The following is a 20816-nucleotide window of genomic DNA, read 5'->3' as shown; positions in this document are numbered from 1 at the left end:
GATTGTTTGTTTAAAATAGACAGGATTTACCTGTTAATATAAATTGAACAAAGTCAAGTTTGACTAGTTTGGAGTAAGCTAGCCTTTTGCACACTTGCATTGACACATTTCTTCTTGAATTTGGACTATTGCAGCGCATATCTACGATATGGTATTCTGTGTCATTAGTGAAATCTTATTTTTGTTTCTGTAAAAAAAATATATATATATTTATGCATTGTGAAAATGCAGTCCATGGTGTAAAATTGTACATATTCCTAAATCCCTAACAACCTGTACCAAACTATATGTACAAAGAACTATGCTGTCTTATTTATGTTTTGTTTACATAATGTATAGTTTTTTAAGTATTTTAGTAATTTTGGACCAGTGAACTGTTAGCAACAATGCAGAAGAATCTGCATGTAATAAACTGAGTTGCTGTATTTCTTTGTTTGAATACCATTTTTAAAGTGTGTTCTTGTCCGTTGAAAGAGTATGTGATATAAAATGAAGACAGTCTTTTACAAAAAGGAATTAAGGCTGGGAAATTTGAATTAATAATAGCTAGCATTTGTACAAGGTTTTACAGTTTGCAAACTTTACTGTCACATATCTCATTTGATTTTCACAGTACTCTTGAGAGGTTAAGTAGTGTGTCCAAGGTCATATTACGCGGCTAGTGGGTGGTAAAACCAGTATTTGAATCTGGTGCTTTAAATCCTTTTTTCATAATTTTACATTACTTCTGTTATACAATTTCACTCTAGATTTCATTGTTTTAACTTTTTTTTATTAATCCACCACCAAATTGTACACTGACCAAATTAAGTAATCTTCTTTCAGGCCAATGTATTTGGTCTCTGTTTATATACTCCAAATATGTTCTCTCAAACTTTTTATTTTTAAATAATTTTAGGTTCACAGGAAGCTGCAGTGATAGTACAGAGAGTCCCGTGTACCCTTTACCTAGTTTCCCCAATACATTTATTTTTATGTTGAGGTGTTGGTTCATAGTGCCTGATTTTCCAAAATGATATTTAAAAACATGGCTTTTTTTTTTTTTAGTTTAGAATAACAAGTGAATGTGGACACCTTCAATTATTTATAAGTACTCGTTGCTATTTTTGTTTGTTTTTTTCAGTTACAGAGCAATTACTTAAATTCCATTGTGAAACAATTTTTATGGGTCAGCTTATTCTCAGGGTTTGACTTTGGTATTTCAGAATATGCCTCATTTTAAATAAAAGATAGATTTTATACTTATTGGATCTTTATATCCATTATCTTATTTGGGATACTGATTGTGTACTCATCCGCATTCCATTTATAATAATATTGTTAAACCGCATCACATGGAGTTATAGTCTGGGGTTGAAAATGGTAGGGAAGAATAGGCCTAAAGACTTCCTTTGAAACTACATTGAAATTTATTAGTTATCGAAGTGGAGAGGGCATTGAGGGTATTCCTGGAAAGTTGCTAAAGGTTCTCAAAAACCTATATTTATGCTCTAAGACAGAACCTTTACCAATCATGTTTATGCTCTACTTTGTAGTCACCCTCCCCCTTTCCCTGTCAGCTTAGAAAGACCTTGGATTTCAAGAGGAAGTGGGTGATGTTTGAAGTGCATAGCATTGTACGTAGGTGGTGCTCAATAAATAAATGTATTTACATACTCAACTTTTAAAAGAAAATAACCCGAAACTATTCGTCTTTTGTCTGAAAAGAATTCTTTAAGCCACTTCCAGAAACTAATTTACTGAATTACCTATGGCCCAGCTTTAATCCCAGTGAAGGACATAAGCTAATCATTAACCACTAATTCTTTTCTAACTCCTAAATCCAAAATCCTAATATGACCTTCAAAGCTCTGTGTGATCTCGTGAACCTTTTAGAGTGAAGCTGCCCCCCCACCCCCACCACCTCCCTGGTTTCTTAAAAGGCTCTTCAGTCTGTTTCTGCTTACCTCTCCAGCTTCCTTTCAACCTACTTTCCCCCTTGCTCACTGTACTCTAGTTTTCTTTTAGTTCTTAGAAAGTTCAAGACACCTCAAGTTCTTCCCGGATGTTCTCTGACTTAATGTTCCATTACAGGTTCTCATTACATATTACATAACTCCCTCTCCTTACCGTACCTCAGCTATCATCATGATATTACAGTCACTCATAGATTAAGGACATAGTGCTTCTTCACAACTGTAATAAAATTATTTGTATACAATTACTTAATGCCTGTCATTCTTCTTAAAGAGAGACTTAGTCAGTCGTCTTCATCATTGTCATCCCAGCAACTGGCACACAATAGACATTTAATATGTATTTGTTGAATAAATGAATGAAAAATCTAGGTAGCTTCTTATAGTATTTTAGATCTAGTTTACTTTTTAAAACTAATAGGCCCATTTTTTTAGTAGAAATTTGACTAAATTAATGGATTTGTATAATCAAAAAGCCAAATTATTTTTCCTTTGCCTCCATTTTGGTAGGTCATGTGGATTTCTGAGATCTTGGCCAAAGAGTACAAAGTCAGATTCCTCAGTTCTTTGTGTTTAGTGTTATTAAGTATTCTTTAAAGGTCGTCTATAAAGGCCTTCATGTAAAGGAAGAAGAGTCACCACAGTGCTACGTGAAAGGCTTCATGGTACTAGAAGGTTATGTTTCCACACTTAGTTTAGAATTAAGCCATTTGGATGTCTATATTCAGCATCATTTTAAATGCTAAGTTAAAACATGCTGAAATACCATACCTCCTTCTGATGTGTTAACTCTTCTTTCCTCCCATTTCCTATGGTTTTTCCTCCACAAAAAAAATCAATTTTCCTTTGTGATAGTAAAAAAAAATAGTATACATATTGTATATATAATATGTAAATATATATATAATATTCAATGGTTATTTAGATCCTTGCTTCCATTCCAAACCTCCAATTTTATTGGTGTATTTAATAATTAATTGACATCAATAGTTTTATGATTAAGGCAGTGATGGCTACAATATGTAAACTAGGATAAGTGAAAATATTTACTTGATCCAGTATACCATTGACTTAAAGCAGAGAGTGAATTTAGAAGTCTTTAATATTAAAAGCTTGAGAATGTGGCAAGTTCTGAAAATGATCTAAGAAATTTGATGGAGAGCTTAGTTATCCAAAATAATACTGTACCATAACATAGAGATGATACACAATTTACCTTAAGTCGTTTCAGAAGTTGTTTTGCCATCACCTGAGCCTGAAGCCTCATTGTTGCTATAATGCTGTCATCTGCCCCATGTATTTTTACTTATTTATTCAACAAGCATTTACTCTGCACACCATGGTGCTGATGCTGTCTTGTTTACTAATAAGAAAGCTGAAGGGGCATGACATAGTTCAGGTTCTTATAGTTTAACCTGGAGACAAAAAATTGTGTAAGAAACTTCTATAGTTAAAAAGCAATATATGAAGAAGTGCTAGAGAATCAAAAATATGTGTTTTATGTATGTAATCTTCAATATCATTCTTAAAGTAATTATCAATGTAAATTGAAAGCATAATCATCAACATAAATTCAAAGAGGTGTAAATTCATTCTACACATTTATTGAGAACCATGTAAGACAGAACATGTAGGAACAACATAGATGAGTAAAATCACATCCCTGTCCTCAACACAAGAAACAATAAAAATAGTAAGTTAAAAGTAAATGTCGGAGGAATAAAGAACTCCAAGAGTTTAGCGGGGAAATGCCAGAAGAGGTTCTACGTAAGAGGTGGCATTTGTGCTGGGACTGAAAAGTATATTTAGAACTGGGCCTGCAAAGACTCAGTCTTAGAAAAGCACAAGGAAGTTAACAATACTGGATTGTATATTTGAAAGTTGCTGAGAGAGTAGATCTTAAAATATCCTTATTACAAGAGAAAAAAAGTGTAATTGTGTGACAATGGATGTTAACTTACTGTGGTAATCACTTTGCAATATATATATATCAAATCATGTACACCTAAAACAAATACAATGTTATATGTCAATTATATCTCAATTCAAAAAAAAGAAAAGCACAAGGAGCGTATAGGAAACAGAGCGATTGAGTTTGAAGGGAATATTATGGGTTAAGAGGACTAATGGGGAATGATTAACAAATGGGTTGGGGGACCGGCCCAGTGGCATAGCAGTTAAGTTCTCGTGCTTGCTTCAGCAGCCCAGAGTTCGCAGGTTTGGATCCCAGGTGCAGACCTACGCACTGCTTATCAAAGCCATGCTGTGACAGCGTCCTATATAAAGTAGAGGAAAATGGGCACGGTTGTTAGCCCTGGGCTGATCTTCCTCAACAAAAGAGAGGAGGATTGGCAATAGATGTTAGCTCAGGGCTAATCTTCCTCAAAAAAAAAAGAAATGGGTTGGGTGATAGGGGACTGAAAACTATTCTGAAAGTAATTGGGGAGCTGCTGAAGGTTTTGAAGCAAAGGTAGTAACATTCGTATGTAAGACGAAGATCGTTACATTACCTTGCAGAATTGCTGTGAGGATTAGATGTGATAATTTATGTAAAACACATGGCCCAATGCCTGCCCTATGGTAAATGTTTAATAAATAGTAGCTACTGTCATTCACCTGACTAGAGACAGGGAGGCCCATTAGGAAGTTACCAGGTGGGTCAAGCAGGTAGTATGAAGACCTGTTATCTGGCAGTAATGGTAGCAACAGAGAGGTGAGAAAAAGAGAAATTATTTAAATTGGGAAGGATAAAGGGATTTTTTTTCCAGGGAAAGCTTTTATTTTGAGTGCGTAAAATTTAGAAACGTTTAAACAGCAAAGACTATCATGAACAAAGTGTTACCTCCCCTAAATTAATCTATGAATTTAGTGCTAAACTAATAAAATACTAATGGGTTTTGTTGGGGGTGTTTTCCGTTCTGTTTGGGGTTTTGTTTTTGGTGGGGTTCTTGTTTTATATTGTTTTTAGACTAGAATTTATTGAGATAAATATCAAGTTGTTTTTAAATTTTCTTCTAATAGTTCATAGCATATATAAATGGTCTTTATTGATTTAAATGTCTCTTCCTGATCATACAAAAATTCAATTATGGCTTAATTGTAATAGTTGACCATTTAGTTCAATCTAAATACAATACTTAATATGGATCTAATTCTAGATGGTCTAATGAAATGGTCTAATATCCATAAGAATTTTATTAAAACCATCTAGATTCACAAAACACTATCTTAGGAAGTTAATTCTATTAAATTTCAATTTGAGCAAATGTAGCATCAATGAAGTAAAAACAGTTAAGTTGAAAAGAAATTGATCTAAATTATTTTTAAAGAGGAAACACAGATGTCCTGCTGTGAATGTTGAGGAGTTGGCTGCTATAAACCTAAATCAAACCTGCTGGTGACCCAGATGCCTGAGCCCTCACAGCTTAACCCTCCTCCTTCCTTGGGGACCTGATGATTCAGGGAGTCCGCTGATACTCTCCAGCCTCTGCCTAGGGCTGCATGTGGAACAGTGGACACCACTTGGGAGAAGCTGGAATTTAAACTTCTTTAGTCAGTTTTGTCTGTATGATTATTTTCTTTCCCTAGCTCAGCGAGCTTTCTCTTAGCCAGGCTGCCAAACAACTCGCTTGAGCTTTTTTCTCATGGGAGACAATCCAGGTTTGATAAAAGGTAGTGCTTCTTTCCAACTCTTTCTCAAGGCCATCTTCCTATAGGAGCTGTACTTCTGATGTCTATGGCTAATGTTTTCATACACTTTAGGAAGTTTTTTCTAGATTTGTAAGCAATAAATTCCCTCCTCATTGATTTTTTGCAAATTTGCATCACACGTTCTTGGTATAGTTCAGACAGTATTTGAAGTTGTAGCTGAAGTTTTTGAATCTTACCTTCAAACTGTATTTTCAGACTGCAAAGATGTTTATTCAGTTTGGAGACCATTCATTTGAACTGTAAGTGATTTGTTCATTTAATTTTCTTCACTTTTTAAGTAGTCCTGTTTGTCTCCTTCAAGCCTTTTTGAGGAAACATTTAACAACATCAATGTATTTCTTCAAATTAACTTCTAGCTGACAGTCTAGGGATTCTCAATTTTCTGCTTTGCTCTTTGTCTACTTTCAGGTTGCCATCATCTGTGTAATCTTCTCTAAAGAAGGCAAGTATACTTATCTTGAGTATAGTTTCAGAGATTTACATGGGCTGTCTTTATCATTTAAAGCTTCTTTCATTCATGTTTTCAAGTCGTCACGCATTTTTTTCTGTTTCTTCATTTCCCACACTTTTTCTTCCACCTTGCAGCTTTTTCTTGGAATAGCAGTTTTAGGCTTTCTTAAAAATGAATGTTTTCATCCAAACCATCCATGGTTTCCCTCTGAAGTTGTTCTGCATTCTTCTAAGATGCTTTTAAGATGTTTTGACATTAGTCACTTGAGATTGAGGGATTTTGATGCATCTTCGAGTGACTGTGTCTGTCCTTAAAGTCAAGCCATGAAATGAAAGTTTGGGGGGCTCACTTTTGTTCTTTTTGGAAAAGGTTTACAATATTCCCAAGTGATGAGTGGAACTGTCCAGATAAGTGCTGCCAAACTCAGTGTTTGTAACTTCAGAGGGTTGGTCTCCACTGGAGGTAATTTGAGGGTTTCATTGGTTTGTGTCATCAGTCTAATCTTCTCACTGACTTTAACCCAGCCAGAAAAATCTTTTGGCTAGCTCTTTTTCCCTTAAAGTATGCCTGCTCTTTACTGTAAAGACAGTCAGAGAGGCCATATCAGAATCTCCTAGGGAAATCTGTAGAGATTTGGGCATTGTCTCAAGCATCAGACAACACCATCTGTTGGCTGGTGAGGAGCGGAAGGAGGAAGGAAGACCAGGTTCTATCAAACAGAGCTCTCTAACTTTGCTCTGCTCACTGCACAAATAGAAAGCGGTATTATTTGTCCAGTGCATTTGGGCAACTAGAAAATGAATGCAACCAGAGGAGACCAGCCATGGACTCTGACCACTCTAGTCCTGATCTGATCCTGCAGGAAACCCCGGAAATAAAAGTAGTGCCATGCCATTACCCGTTCTCTGCCCATGAGCATGTCAGGGCATAATGGCAGTAGGAGACGCCTGTGTCCACATCCCTGGGTGAGGCTCATTCTTCTGAGTTCGATTTTCCTTCGGCAGCAGGGAAGCCTGATCCTGCCTGCAAAGGTCACAGGGATCTCCCTCCGCTGAAGGCTCCCAACTGGTTTGTGTTTGGTCTGTCCGGGTGGGCAGGGGTAGAGCACTGAAGGGCCTCAACAAAGGTATTAACTAACAGCCCTGGATTTCAGTATCAGATTTGGCAGTGTGACAGTTCACAGATTTTCTGTGGGGCCAATTTGTCCCCATTCAATCCAAACATTTCTGGATGAGGGAAACTTTCCTCCAGTGGTTCCTCAGTGACCCAGGCTCCTTCCATCATGTGACCTGCCATCTTCAGCTCATGGCTCCCAAGGTTGTCCTGCAATTGGTCTCCAATTCAGGGAGTCATTTTCAAAAGTGTGGCTGCCTCTGTGAAGGGAGTAGATCCTTCTTTTGGCTGAATCTGACACCTTCTGTTCCTTTAAATAAAATAAATCTCACTCTCCTAGTTTCTCTCTGGCAGACTTAGCCCAAGACTCCTCGTCCATCACCTGGGACAATGCCTAGGGGGACTCTGTGAAGAGAGTCTTTTTCCATAGGGAAAAGAGAGAACTCACAGCAGATGACGGTCTGGAGATCTTGGAGGGGTCCAGGGCTCATGCCACAGATTTTTCTGTAAATGTGGAGGATTGAGGCTCAGACTAGGCCTTGCAATGAGGAGAGGAGCTGGCCAAATGCCTGATGAAGTTTACTTTGTTTAGAATTCATTTATTTGTGAAGGGGAGGGAGATGGCTTGTTTTAAGTGGTAAAACTGGACAGAATCAGGAAGGGTAGGGAGGTATTTTAGTATTTTGTTGAATGACATGTTTTTTCAATGTGTGTAAATAAGTCTCTTTATTCAGTGTTTTTTCTCTTCAGGGCAGTTTTGTCTTTTGTAGAAAATGATGCAGTTATGCTACACTGGTTTTTCCAATGACGCAAGACGATTTTAGGTGGTTTACTGACTCAGCATTAAATAACACTGAGTCACATAGTGAGAAAGTCATTTCTTTCCTTTGCAAGCCTTTTAATTATATTAAAAGCTTTTCTCTGATTCTTGCTAATCTCTTTAGTAAAGAGAGCAAGTCTCAGGTTGACAGCCTTCTGTGACCATCAGTATCTTCCTAGGTTTTAATAAAAATAGTTCATTTTCATTATCTTCATTTTTATAGTTATCCTCTACTTATGGAAAATGATACTGATTTTCTATTTAGGGGAGTGATATAAATATAAGCCAAAAATTTTTTTAAATGAGCTGACTGTAAGAAAAACATTAAATAATATTATAGGTGATATGTAGATGTCAACCAAAAAAAATTATAATGTTGCTATGCAAATAATAACACCATTCCAGAATCTCTGATCATTTATAATTTCTTCTATATATTCTCTTGAGAGGGATTTGGGAGCGCAAAGGAACTAAATTACCATTGGAACATATAAGGCAAGACATCAGCCAAACTACAGTAGCTTTTACTTATTTAAATCCTCATACCACCTTCTGGTTTAATAGAAAATTCTTGTCATTAATTATGATAGCATTGAGCCTTGAAGTGAAATGTAATTAGAACTGCATTATATGTATTACTTAAGATACAGGATCTATGCAGTATATTACTGTAGCATCATGGAATTTTAGAACACAAAGACACGTTATTGACATGTTCCTGATCATATGAATCTATTATTTGGTAGGTCAATCAGCTCTTGGTCTTAAACCTGTAAAGGTATCCTTTGTGAGCACTCCATAGCACAGACTCACCTGCAATAATTCTGTTAGAGTTCATGTTGGTCAAGGGATTGCTTCTTCAAAAATCAGAATAGTTATTTGATAGTTATTAGCTAAATTTCAACTAAAAAGAAACTGGTTGATCCTAGAACACACTCTTGAATTCTGTCCCTCAGAAAATAACACTGTAGGTTTATTAGCATTACTACTAGCACAGATAGTATCATTCATTACGTTTATTGACAAAGTTTTTCTCATTTTAATATTTCTCATTTCCTCACTTAATTAGTATTGCTAGTTGTCCTAAAGAATTTAACGCTAAGCTTATTGTTAGAGATGATGTACACTGTTTCTGTAGCATTCCGATGCAGAACATTAGATGTCCATATTAATTTCAAGCAAAAGTGTGAAGGAAATCATTCCAGCATCTCTCAGGAGCCTTGCTGACCCTCACGGTGAATAAGGTGGTGGTGACTGTTCTGCAGAGAGTTTCTCATAGGCAGGTGGAGCATTGGGAACCTATGAAAATGAGAAAGGGAGAGTATATTCTTGGCAACAGTGCGTATGTTTCTGGGAGAGGGATCAAGTCAAAATAGTTAGCATGATATTTATACTTTTGCTCTGGACTGAAACTTATAAATGTCCACATCTGATTTCCACGCAATGAGGTAATCAATGTTAAATTCACAAGTGTGTATGTTGAAATATTGTTGGGGGGAGGAGGAGACAAAAGTAGGGCTGAGGGGCTTCTCAAAATCTCAAAAATTTATTGATACCTGAATTATCCTTGTCAGTAGAAGTCCCAAGCCTTAACTAATAAATTCTTGAATAAACAAACACTAATGTACATTGCATCTTTACCACATAGATCCTTTTAGTTGTGTCTAAAGGCCATTGCTACTCTCAACAGAGCACAAACATGTCTGGCCTTCATTTAATGCGCACAACAACTCTAGGAGTATTTTCATTGTTTTCTTGTTACAGGTTGGGAAACTGAGGCATGGGGAGGTTAAGTCACTTGTCCAAGGTCACACAACTAGTAAGTCATGGAGCGAAAAATCAAACACAGCTCCAGAGTCAGTGTTCTCAACCGTTATGATACACTGCATCTATACCAGCCCCGTCCAGTAGAAATATAGTACACCACATATGTGATTTTACAATTTCTAGTTGCTACCTTAAAAAAATAAAAAGAAACAGGTAAAATTAATCTTAATAACATATTTTATTTAACCCCACATATCAAAATATTATCATTTCAACATGTAATCAATATAAAAATCATTAATGAATTATTCATATTCTTTTCCTCATACTAAGTCTTTGAAATCTAGTATGTATTACAGCACATCTTAATTCAAACTACTATGTTTCAAGTGCTCAATTAGACACATGTGACTGGTAGCTACTGTTTTGGACAGCATGGCTCCATACTATTAATAATAAATCCTTTTTTCTCTCCCTTAGATATATGTACATTCAGGACAAAGGCAAATATATTAAAAACATAAGACAAAAGGATGATGTATCCAGAACCAACTTCCTTGGATCTTACATGTAGGGATCTCATTATCGACTCTGGAAAATCTGGATATTAGAGGACACATTTTAAGAAAATCTCTGTGATTCCTTTGTTTTTATCTTTATTATTATTTATTTTTTTATTACAGTAAAATATACATAACAAAATTTACCGTTTTAACCATTTTTAAGTATACAGTTCAGTAGCATTAAGTACATTCACATTGCCCTTGCTTTTTAAATGGGAATAATTTTATTCATTTGAGTTAAAAGCAGCCATACACAAAAACACCAAGATACGGGATCTCAACCTACCGCAGGTTCACAATTGTCCTCCTGAAAAGGCAGTTTGCTGTCCTGGTGACCAGGCCCCTCTCGCGGGCATCTTCCTGTTAAGGTACTTTGAGTGCCAGCATAAATGCTTTTGTCCTGAAATATGAATTCATCAAGGTCAGTGAATGAGAAAAACTCATTGAGTCCATTAAAGAAAAGAGAAGGAAGCCGAGATTTTAAGAATGGGTTTTAATCTTGGTTTTGCCACTTACTCACTGTGCGTCCTCAGGCTAGTCACTTAACCTCTCTGAATTCCAGTTTTTCCATCTGTAATATGAAGATAATACCACCTACCTCTCAGAGTTGTTGTAGGAATTAACTAAAGGTAAAGCACGGTACAGTGCCTGAAACCCAATAGTCAGTCAACAAATATTTTTGAAGGGAAGGAGAAAAAGTGAATCTAAAAAGTGAACCTCAGAGAATGACTGCAAGTGGAGTAGATCAGAGCTAGTGAGGCAGAAGCTGGTATCACAGTGAGGACAAACGTATGAGCAACTTGACAAGAGGGACACACTGTCTATTTCTGCCTTCCCCATAACGACAGCAAAATATCTTAAACACTGTGAACGCGCATGTTGTGATAGAAACGCTGTGGTTTAGCCCTGAGCTTCCAAGTCAGGTTGTAACAATGATGGCAAGTAGGTCTAAGGTGAAGTTGTGCACCCTGAGTTACTGGGGTGGGAGGGTAAAGCTTGGTTTGGTGCTTTGCATAGGTTGAGGGGTGATGCTGTCTGTCTTCATCCCAGAATAGAATGACAGCAGTTGGTACAAGACAGAGACACATCCCAAAGTGGGGACTGCAGAAGTGGTCCACCCTGGTGAGGTGCAGTATTTCCTCGCTGACATCGTTTGAAATTGCCGGAACATTGTGATAAGAAAAAGCAGACTAACTTTGAGTCACTTTTATTATTATTGTTGCATTCTCCACAGCAGTGGTTCTCAAACTTGAGCATGCATCAGTGTCACCTGCAGGGCTTGTTAAACACCGATTGCGGGACCCACACCCAGAACCTAGGTCTCGGGTGAGGCCCGTGAATTTGCATTTCCCACATGGTGCCGATGCTGCTGGTCCAGGGCCGCACCCAGAACTACTTCTCTGCAGACAGGGCACCTCATTATCGCCTGCACCTGGGCAACTCAGCTATCCTCAGATACTTAGAGGGACCAGGCAGGTAATCCAGGGGGGTCAGGTGGGGCCAGGTGGGGGCCATAGGAAAGGAGGGAGTGTATATCCCATCTAAGGGGACAACCATGGCATACCTGCCAGTTTTTGCCAGATCTTTTGATTTTTTAAAGAATAAACTAGAAATCGAGATTTTTATGTAAAATGTTACGTTTAAATGTTGGCACCTAATTCAGTTTTTTAAAATACAGGCCCAAACATATCTGTGAGCCAAATCCAGCCCGTGGGGCATTAGCAGCATGTTTTCTGTGGTGCTGGCTGAGAGGGGCTGGAACAGGGAGGCCATGCAGGTGTCCAGCAGCTCTTCAGGCTTGTCTGCAGACCAGGGCTCGTCATTGGGGTCCACTAGGTTGGAAAAGAAGGGCCTCAAGGCGGGTTTCCCAGGGAGGAGACATGTTTGGAACATCAGTTGGATGAGGCCAGACATGGATTGGGCTGATACCTACACACTGTACAGACTGTAAAGTAGTTTTCCTAAACTCTAGCCTGAAATTATCATTGACTCTATTCCCTGGAGGGATATATGCACAAGGACCCTAATACTGTGAAGACTCAGGGAGGTTCTGCTCCCCTCCCCAACTCCCAGTGGTACACCTCAGGTAAGGTGTTTCTTGTGTTCTCTCCCTTTACCTCAATTATCGCTTTTATTCTTTTTCTATTTTATAAATCTCTCACCTGCCATGGGTTAGGAGCATGATCCACTCCCCTAGTTCACTGCCAATTCTCCACATCTGCATTCAAACTTCAGTGTGCGTGTTAAAATGTAGGTTCCTAGGTCCCACCGCCAGACATGGTCCCAGAATCTGCATTTTAGCAGGAACCCAGGTGATTTGAGTGCAGGGGCCCCTGACCATACGTTGAGAAACACAACACCATGAGACATGAGTGTAAACTGAGCTGTCAGCAGGGCCTCGAAGTTCTCCAAGAATAAAAAGTATTATGTTCCAAACTTCCACGTGAAAGACTAAAACTAGTAAATACAAAAACCAACATCCAGAGCCAGCCCTGATGGCCTAGCGGTTAAAGTTTGGCACGCTCCGCTTCGACAGCCTGGGTTTGGTTCCTGGGCAGGGAACCACACCACTCATCTGTTAGTAGCCATGCTGTGGTGGTGGCTCACACAGAAGAACTAGAAGCACTTACACCTAGAATATACAATTATGTACTGGGGCTTTGGGGACAAAAAAACAAAAAATGTCTAGTCCCTTACAGATCATTTTCCTACAGAAACATGTTGCTGCAAAAAGCAGTCTTTCCTTTCAAAAGATATTCTTTGGGTCTGAGAAGAATTGTTAGCCAAGTGAGAAATTTTAGGAGGCCTTAATTCCAACCAACTTTGCTACCATTCTGTGGTCAATGAAAGCAGGAAAGCAGACATTTCAAAGCTTAGTGAAGGATACTGAAGGTGGAGTAATGCCAGTCCCAAAGCTTGCATTTACTGTCATTTATGTTCTTCTGTTTTAAAATGAAAATAGAATCACCAAAGACAGACAGGGAGGTAATTATGTAAATAAATGCAGTACTTAGTGCACTGTTTTACATAATTTTGCCTAAATTTCTTAGACTGCTGATCCCCAGCCTGGTTTTTCAGGAGACATGAAAGTCTCAAAATAAGATTTTAATATTAATTTTAAAAATAAAGGACAGATTTTTAGACCCTTGGGTAACCAGGGAATTTAAACACAGTTCTATCTCATAAAAATTCCAGAAACTGCAAATCATTGATCTAGACCTAGAGGGATGGAGGCACGGCAGGTTGAACTTGAACTTTACCAAGCAGAATGTTCACAGTATCTGAGCCCACAACCTTAAGACTCTCTGTAATTCTTCAACTGGATGAGTGTAAGATGAGAATGTCGAAGCAGAAAGGAAAAAAATCATTGTCTTTTGTCCAGTAGCATCAAGCTAGTAATTGTGAATAGTTAGGAAATGGGTACCAACATATTGAGTTTGTATAGCTTTTACTCCTTGAATGACTAAATCATTGTGTGTTTTATATGCAAAAATAGAATGAAATAGAAGTATAGAATGAAATATATATTAAATAAAAACTGATATACATCATATTACATCACATTATCTAGGTGTAGAACAAAGCAAATGAGGCTCAGTGAAGTTAAAATTTAAGGTCACCAAGCAAGTCAGTGGCAGACAGATCAAATCCTGATGCCATACAGTTGGGTGACTGCCATGTGCCAGGCACCACCCTTGGCAGTGGAGGTACAAACATGAGTGAGAAATATTCTCTGTCCTGGTTCATAAAAGGGGGAGAAAGAAGGGGTAAAAGAGGCAAAAAGTAAATAACCAATTATAAGGCAGTGTCCTAACCCCCCATGCCAGAGCTACAAATGGAGTTCTGGGACAGAGCAAAGTCTCTCCCCAGCTAACCTGTTGTGGACAGCCACAGAGACATGTCATATGAGCAGGAGTCCCATCCCCACCTCCTAACCCAAGGCTTTCCTATGGTATTTGGTTTGGAGTCTTCTTCAGACTCAGCATCTTCTCCTCCTGCCCACTAGATGTCAGCACACTAAAGGCCTGCCGCTCGGTGGGTGTGGCAGCCCCCAAACTCGCCTTGTCTTTCATGGTTTGTGTTTGGTACACTCTGGCAAGATGAGCATTACAGAAAGGGACACTAGGGACTGCCCAAGCTTTCTGGCAAGGAGGAGAAGAATTTGAAACTGCATCTCACCTTCCACTTCTCCTCCTCCTCTGACTGCCAAGCTCCAGCCCCTACCTACACCAACCCTCCTCTCCGTAACAGAACCTTTTCCTCTAAATGAAGTGCTTGCTGAATGAGAAATGGAACTTTCCAACGTCTTTTGTAAAGACAAATTTTTTTTCCATTATGTGTCAACCTCAGAAGCTTTCAGATCTACAGTAACAAGAAAGAGAGAAGAGAGAGAGAGAGAATTGCAACTCTCCTTTTATTCCATTGCTCACTATGGAAAATATCTTTGGATGCTTAAGTGCTAAAGTGCTAGCTGGCTTTGAAATGAGGTTTCTGAAACTTGTGGTTTTGTTTTGGTTTGAGGAAGATTGGCCCTGAGCTAACATCTGTGCCAATCTTCCTCTATTTTTGTATGTGGGACGCTGCCACAGCATGGCTTGATGAGCGGTGTGTAGGTCTGTGCCCAGGATCACAAACCCACGAACCCTGGGCTGCCAAAGCGGAGTGCATGAACTTAACCACTACACCACCAGGCCCGCCCCTGAAACTTGTAGTTTTTATAGTTTAGAGACTCAGTTGATGTTTCCCACTCATGGGAGATCCTGCTGCCAGAAGACTGGACTGCATCATTGTGTTAGCTGCTTGCTCATGTGGGTAAAGAAGAAAAAATACTATTTAAACCACATTGGTCATCTAAGGAGGATGGAGCCTGTTAAAAACTCAGTGATCCTTCCTGTTACTGAGGTATGGGTGGTTTCCTCATTGCAATGATGGCTGCATGGGTTCTGGGTATGGTGGGTTGCTTGGTATAACAGAGTTAGAAGAACTTGGAATTCCTCAGCAACCTGAGAGAAAAGGGATGAAGAGGCAAGGTGAGGGGAGCAGGCTCCTAAGCGGAGTAACAGAACCAGTGAGAATCCCCAGAAGGACTGGTATGAACTGGAGTGTCTAATATGCTGCTGTTTGCTGTGCAAGAGGATCACGAACCCTTCCCCTGTGCTCCACAAACTATCAGTGCTCAGCTACACATAACGGCCAGGCACTCAAGTGTGCTGTGAGTAGAACCAAAGAGATGGCCCAAGTTCCCGGGGTCCATGCCTGGGCAAAAAGGCAAAGGAAGAGTTGCAAGAATTACAATGTGGAGCAAGATTCATCAGAAACAGAAGTCAGAGCCAAAGGTGATCATGAGAATGTTGCCCCACTCCCTGGAAATTCAGAGGCAGAAGGGGGAAGGGGTCCTGGATCTGGAGGGGTCCCAGCAGTGGGAATTTTACCAACCTTCAAGCTTCTGTATCCACTTCGTCTTCTACAATACCAGCAGCTGATGAGCAGTAAAATTGCCAGGATCACTATCAGGATGCCAATCCCTGCAGCCCTGGCCCAAGAGATAGACAAATGCACCTTGGTACAGAAACCTTGTTCCAGATTGTGATGACACGTGCATCACTCTTTTTCTCTCTTCACAGGGGCTTTCCCAGCCCAGAGCAGCCCCTCCCAGTCCCCAAATAGTTTCCCACCCCACACCACACCGGGCACCCACCAGGCCTCCAGCACCTGTATCCAGGGACAGGATCTTCTCTAGGAGCCTCTCAGGTGTGCACCCACAGGAGCAGGGCTAAGTGACACGGCCCAAGCACCCAAGTTCCAGGCGCAAGAGGTGCAGTAGCAACTGACCCTCATGTGGACAATATATTTATTGAGACTGAATTATCTTTTCTTTTCATTGGAGCTAGTTCAGAACATTTTCCCCAACTATCAGTCCACAAAAAGGAAATGGAAATTAACCTTGACTCAACATCTGCTATAAGCTGGGTGCCATGCTAAATATTCTGCATACATTAGCTTATTTAATTCTCACAACAGCCCTATAAGGTAGGCACCACTTGTCACCTCCATTTTACAGAAGAAATACATGTAGAGGTTAAGTGCCTTGCTGATGGTTATACAGAGATAGCACAAGATGGAGCTAGGATTTGAACTTGAATCTCTGTCAGTTGTGTTTGTGCCCTCTCTGCCCAAAACTTCCCTCCTCGCTGTTTGCCCATCTCCTCTCTCCATTCCTGCCCTGACTAATACACTCACGTTCCTAGACTCAGCATCAGCCCTCCCAGTATGAAGGCAACCCATCCTGGCTTCTCTAATAGGCAGCCCTGTGATGTTAATCAGCAGTGTGCTTACCTGTCTTCTAGAAAAAGAGCTCCCAGAGGAGTTTTTGGGGTTTTGGTTGGTTTGTTTTTCAATTTGTTTCCTCAATGCCTAGAAAGGGTCAAGTATATAGGTGTTTCAGGAAATATATTTTGAAGATGGATGGATGGATGGATGAATAAATGGACAGTTAGATGGATGGTGAAACAAATGAATTATGGGTGATTACAAATTCACATCCTCTCTCCCATAATACCAGTCTCTCTGCAAAATGAATGAGCCATTTAATGTCTTCTTTAAAATAACTGTTTACGGGGCCAGCCCTGTGGCATAGCAGTTAGGTGCGCACACTCCGCTGCTGGCGGCCCGGGTTCGGACCCCGGGCGAGCACGATGCACTGCTTGTCAGGCCATGCTGTGGCGCCATCTCATATAAAGTGGAGGAAGACAGGCACAGATGTTAGCCCAGGGCCAGTCTTCCTCAGCAAAAAAGAGGAGGATTGGCAGATGTTAGCACAGGGCTGATCTTCCTCACAAAAAAAATAAATAAATAAGAAAGTAAAATAAAATAACTGTTTACAAGTATGTGGATTTGTGGCATAATGTCAGTCCCAACATCATCTTTTTTCTTTTTTCTTTTTTTTTGGCATTTGCAATTGGAACTGAAGACCTGAAATACCATCTTTAAAGATTCATTCCATTGGCCTAACAGCTTAATTCTCCGTTACTTTAACCTCTGGTGGGTCATTGATACCCTAGTGAGAATGAGAGGATTGGCAACTTTCACGGAGCAGGATTGGAGTGGGGGTGGAGAGGAGGTAATTAACAGAAGGGGAGAGCATGGAAACTGGCCACCCAGGGCTTAGAGCTGGCACATTCTGACTGAAGGGATGGAAGGAGGACTTGTGGGATTTAGAGATCTCTGAGACTAAAACTATTGCATAGGCTCACCAGAGCCCAGCCCAGCTGGTAGGACACATGTTCCAAGTTTATGCTCAGCTAGGCAAGCTCCTGTCTGGCCTCCACTTGCTCCAGGAATCCAGTCCAGGATCACCAAGGACCAGACCAGAGGGGACAGCGCTTGCTGCTTTTTCTGGTCTCACCTGAGTGGCCTGGAAGAGTCATCTCAGAATGGAGCCAGGGATAGAGCTGTGGGGATGCTAAGATGAGAGGTCTGACCTCCCCAGCCTGCGTGGCTGCCAAGTCAGAGAGGCTAGCTGACCTTTGGAGTCAAGCACTCAGGAAAGATTTAGTAAGCACCTCGTGGCTGGCCAGGCATGGATTACTGAAACAAATAGCATGGAGGCTCAGCTCTGGCCAGAAGTGTCTGAGTTGAACCTAGAGCAAAGCTGCAGCGTCACTTACTGAGACGGCTCTGCTCCTGAGCAGCAGGATGCAATCCGGGCATCTAAGGCAGCCTCTTGGGCCCTGTGTCCAGTGGCCCATGGGAAGCATTATTTACCACAAAGGCCCTGGAAATGGGGCCAGGGGCTGTGCTTTCCCTGCATAATGTTGTCAATTTGCTAACATCTGCCTGATTTTCCACATTACAGCATGATTAAAGTGGACAGTGCTGAGTCTTTTTTCTGTGACTTGCTAAAGAAAGGCTCTACAGAGCTGGGTGGTTTATAAGAGATTGAGCAGCTCAGGTGAACAAGGTCTAACTGAGGCTTCTCCTGGAGAGAACTTTGCTCAGTACCACCCACCAGACAACCTCCATCTCAAGGCTGCTGAGGCACCGAGCCTATCCTGTCCATCTCCAAATGGAGTAGAGAGACCCATGGGATGAACCTAATTATGCAGGCCAACACCCACCCACTTTCTAGATCATGAAGCCAAGACCTACCTAGATTCATGAGCCTCACCTCCACATTAATGGCTATTCTACCATTCATTGAGCACCGATTTGTGCCAAGCGCCCCACTTATAGGCTTTCATTCCATCCTCACAACAATCTTCTGAAGTAGCTATGGTATTCATTTTACATCTGACATCCCCAAGACTTTAGGCTGGTAAAATGCCCAAGGTCGTACAACTGGTAGGTGACAGAACCAGCATTCAGAGTACTGGCCTGAGATACCCAGCGAGTGAGTGATAGAATTTGGGCCAGACTCAGGCCTCCCATCTCCCGGGCCAGTGCTTTCCCTGCTGTACCACCGTTTCCTGAAGGGAAGCTGTCACAAGGAGCGCTCAGTGGGCTCTCGTGACTGAAGGCAGCTGCTTCAATTCCCAGCATGCCTACATCTAATTTTACCCACAGGTTATGGTCATCCCCTTGGACATCTGGACACAGACAGAGCTCTGTTCCAGCACTGTACACACAGTCACGTTGCCCTCACGCACACCGAGTGACTGACAGAGCAGAAAACGCCAGGATATGCCAGAGGAACCAAAAGAACCCACGACCTAGCCAGGCAGGGCTCCTCAGAGGGTCACCAAATACCTCCTCCAGCAGAGTCACCTGAGGTGCACGTTATAGTGTAGATCCAGGGCCCCCACCCCCAGACCTACCACGTCAGCCTTTTGGGTGGCAGTGTCTAGGAAACTGCATTTTCACAAGTTCCACGGGTGACTTAACATCCTCTCAACTGAGAGCACCCCTCTCTGCTGAGGTTTCACAGAGGCAGAGTCTACTGAGTCATCATACAGAACCGAAACAATATCCTACCTAATACCATGTACAATGTACTCCCTAAAGAGTATACTTTTGCTCTTGGGACATTTTTTCAGAAGATCTCACCACCCCCAACCCTAACTGACCATGCAGCGATGTTAGGATGTCTCACTACGGTCTTCTGAGGAAATGCTCCCAGCCTGAATTCTTCCTTGGGGCCTCGGATGGGTTCTACGTCTTGCTTGCCCCTGATAGTTCACTCTAGAAAAGATATTTCAATAGTTCTTTCCAAAGAGAGAGCAGATTTGCAGGAAGTTCTGAACAGACCACTTAAGAGATGGTCCAAATAAAAACCTGGTTCCTTGTTTGTCCTGTTGGAGTCTCCACTAAGAGGGTGGAGGCCCTGCTCCCACCACCACACCCTTACCCACTCTAGTACAGGCACAGCGTGTCCCTGCAGCCTGTGTTCCATTTACAACACTTGCTGAAATTATTCTCGAACCTAACTCTCCCATGAGATTGTAAGATTTTTTCAAAGACAAGAATAACATCTTGGGCTGGTTATATAATGCTTAGCACTTAGAAATACTTAATTATATAAATGCTTATTTTTAATTAATCCATAACACTAAACACCTTTCCTTAGGATAAAGTTATGATGCAAAGGTTATCACCACCACCTTCGCCCTGGAGTCAGTCTGCTGGTGGAGTCACACACACTTGCCCTTCATCCTTACTCGCTTTTTGGCAACTCGTCTTTGTTCTGTCTGCAAACCACCTCCAGGAGCCTGAGTGGAATAGACAGAGTGAGGCTTCAGGAGAGAGGCGTCTTGTGCCCAGACAGATGTTTTTCAGCCTGGGAACCTACAGCGAAGGCCTAATAGCCAAAAATGCAGACAAAAATGGTAAGATCCAACTTTTTACTATTCCTATCTCCTTGCCTCTTTGGCCTCAGAGAGGCTCGAGTGACCCCTTGTAGGACCACAGGGTCTCCTCACCTCGTTGCCAGAGTTTTAATCCCTGGAGAAAGGAACACTAGAGAGATTTATGGACAGGCACATGCTGGTGGAAGTCAGCAGGCTGTGACAGCAAACGGCGAACTGCAAACCCTGCTGGGTCCGGTTTTGAACTTACCCTTCAGCTGTGATGTGGGAGTGGCCGTGCCCCGTCTTGGGGTAACCATAGGTGAAGTAAGCCTCTTCTCTTGGCATCTTGTGGGGTCAGGCCACAGGACACCTAACAGCAGGGGCACACAGGCATCATTTAATGCATCCAGAGTGTCCTCACTCATCATCTCATAAAGACCCACAAAGACATTCTCACTAGGTGACCATCAACGACAGCCAGGACCCTCTGCTTTCTCTCTGTGAAAGGATTTATTCATTGATATCAAGTGGAAATTGCTCAGGTTTCTAACCCCTTCCCCCAACTGAAAATTAAATTCAAAGAAGTAACTACAAACAAAAGCAAAAACTTTCAACTTGAGTTGTTATTTGGGGGAAAAATGCTCTTCATTTGCT

At 41.0% G+C, this 20816-nt stretch overlaps 1 protein-coding gene across 1 annotated transcript; it reads right to left on the bottom strand.

Moving 5' to 3' along the window:
- Nucleotides 1-9076: 9076 nt before the first annotated feature.
- On the bottom strand, nt 9077-20507 carry MLANA (melan-A). The gene is made up of 4 exons (XM_058565313.1): nt 20431-20507; nt 15817-15913; nt 10667-10780; nt 9077-9349 (listed from the first exon to the last, which is right to left on the bottom strand). Exons 1-4 carry the CDS (start codon nt 20505-20507, stop codon nt 9281-9283), a joined length of 357 nt encoding a protein of 118 aa, XP_058421296.1. The 3' UTR covers nt 9077-9280.
- Nucleotides 20508-20816: the final 309 nt, after the last annotated feature.

The sequence above is a fragment of the Diceros bicornis genome, chromosome 22 (genome assembly GCF_020826845.1).
Source record: "Diceros bicornis minor isolate mBicDic1 chromosome 22, mDicBic1.mat.cur, whole genome shotgun sequence".
Taxonomy (NCBI): Eukaryota; Metazoa; Chordata; class Mammalia; order Perissodactyla; family Rhinocerotidae; genus Diceros; species Diceros bicornis.
This window is presented reverse-complemented; position numbering and strand designations above follow the sequence as displayed.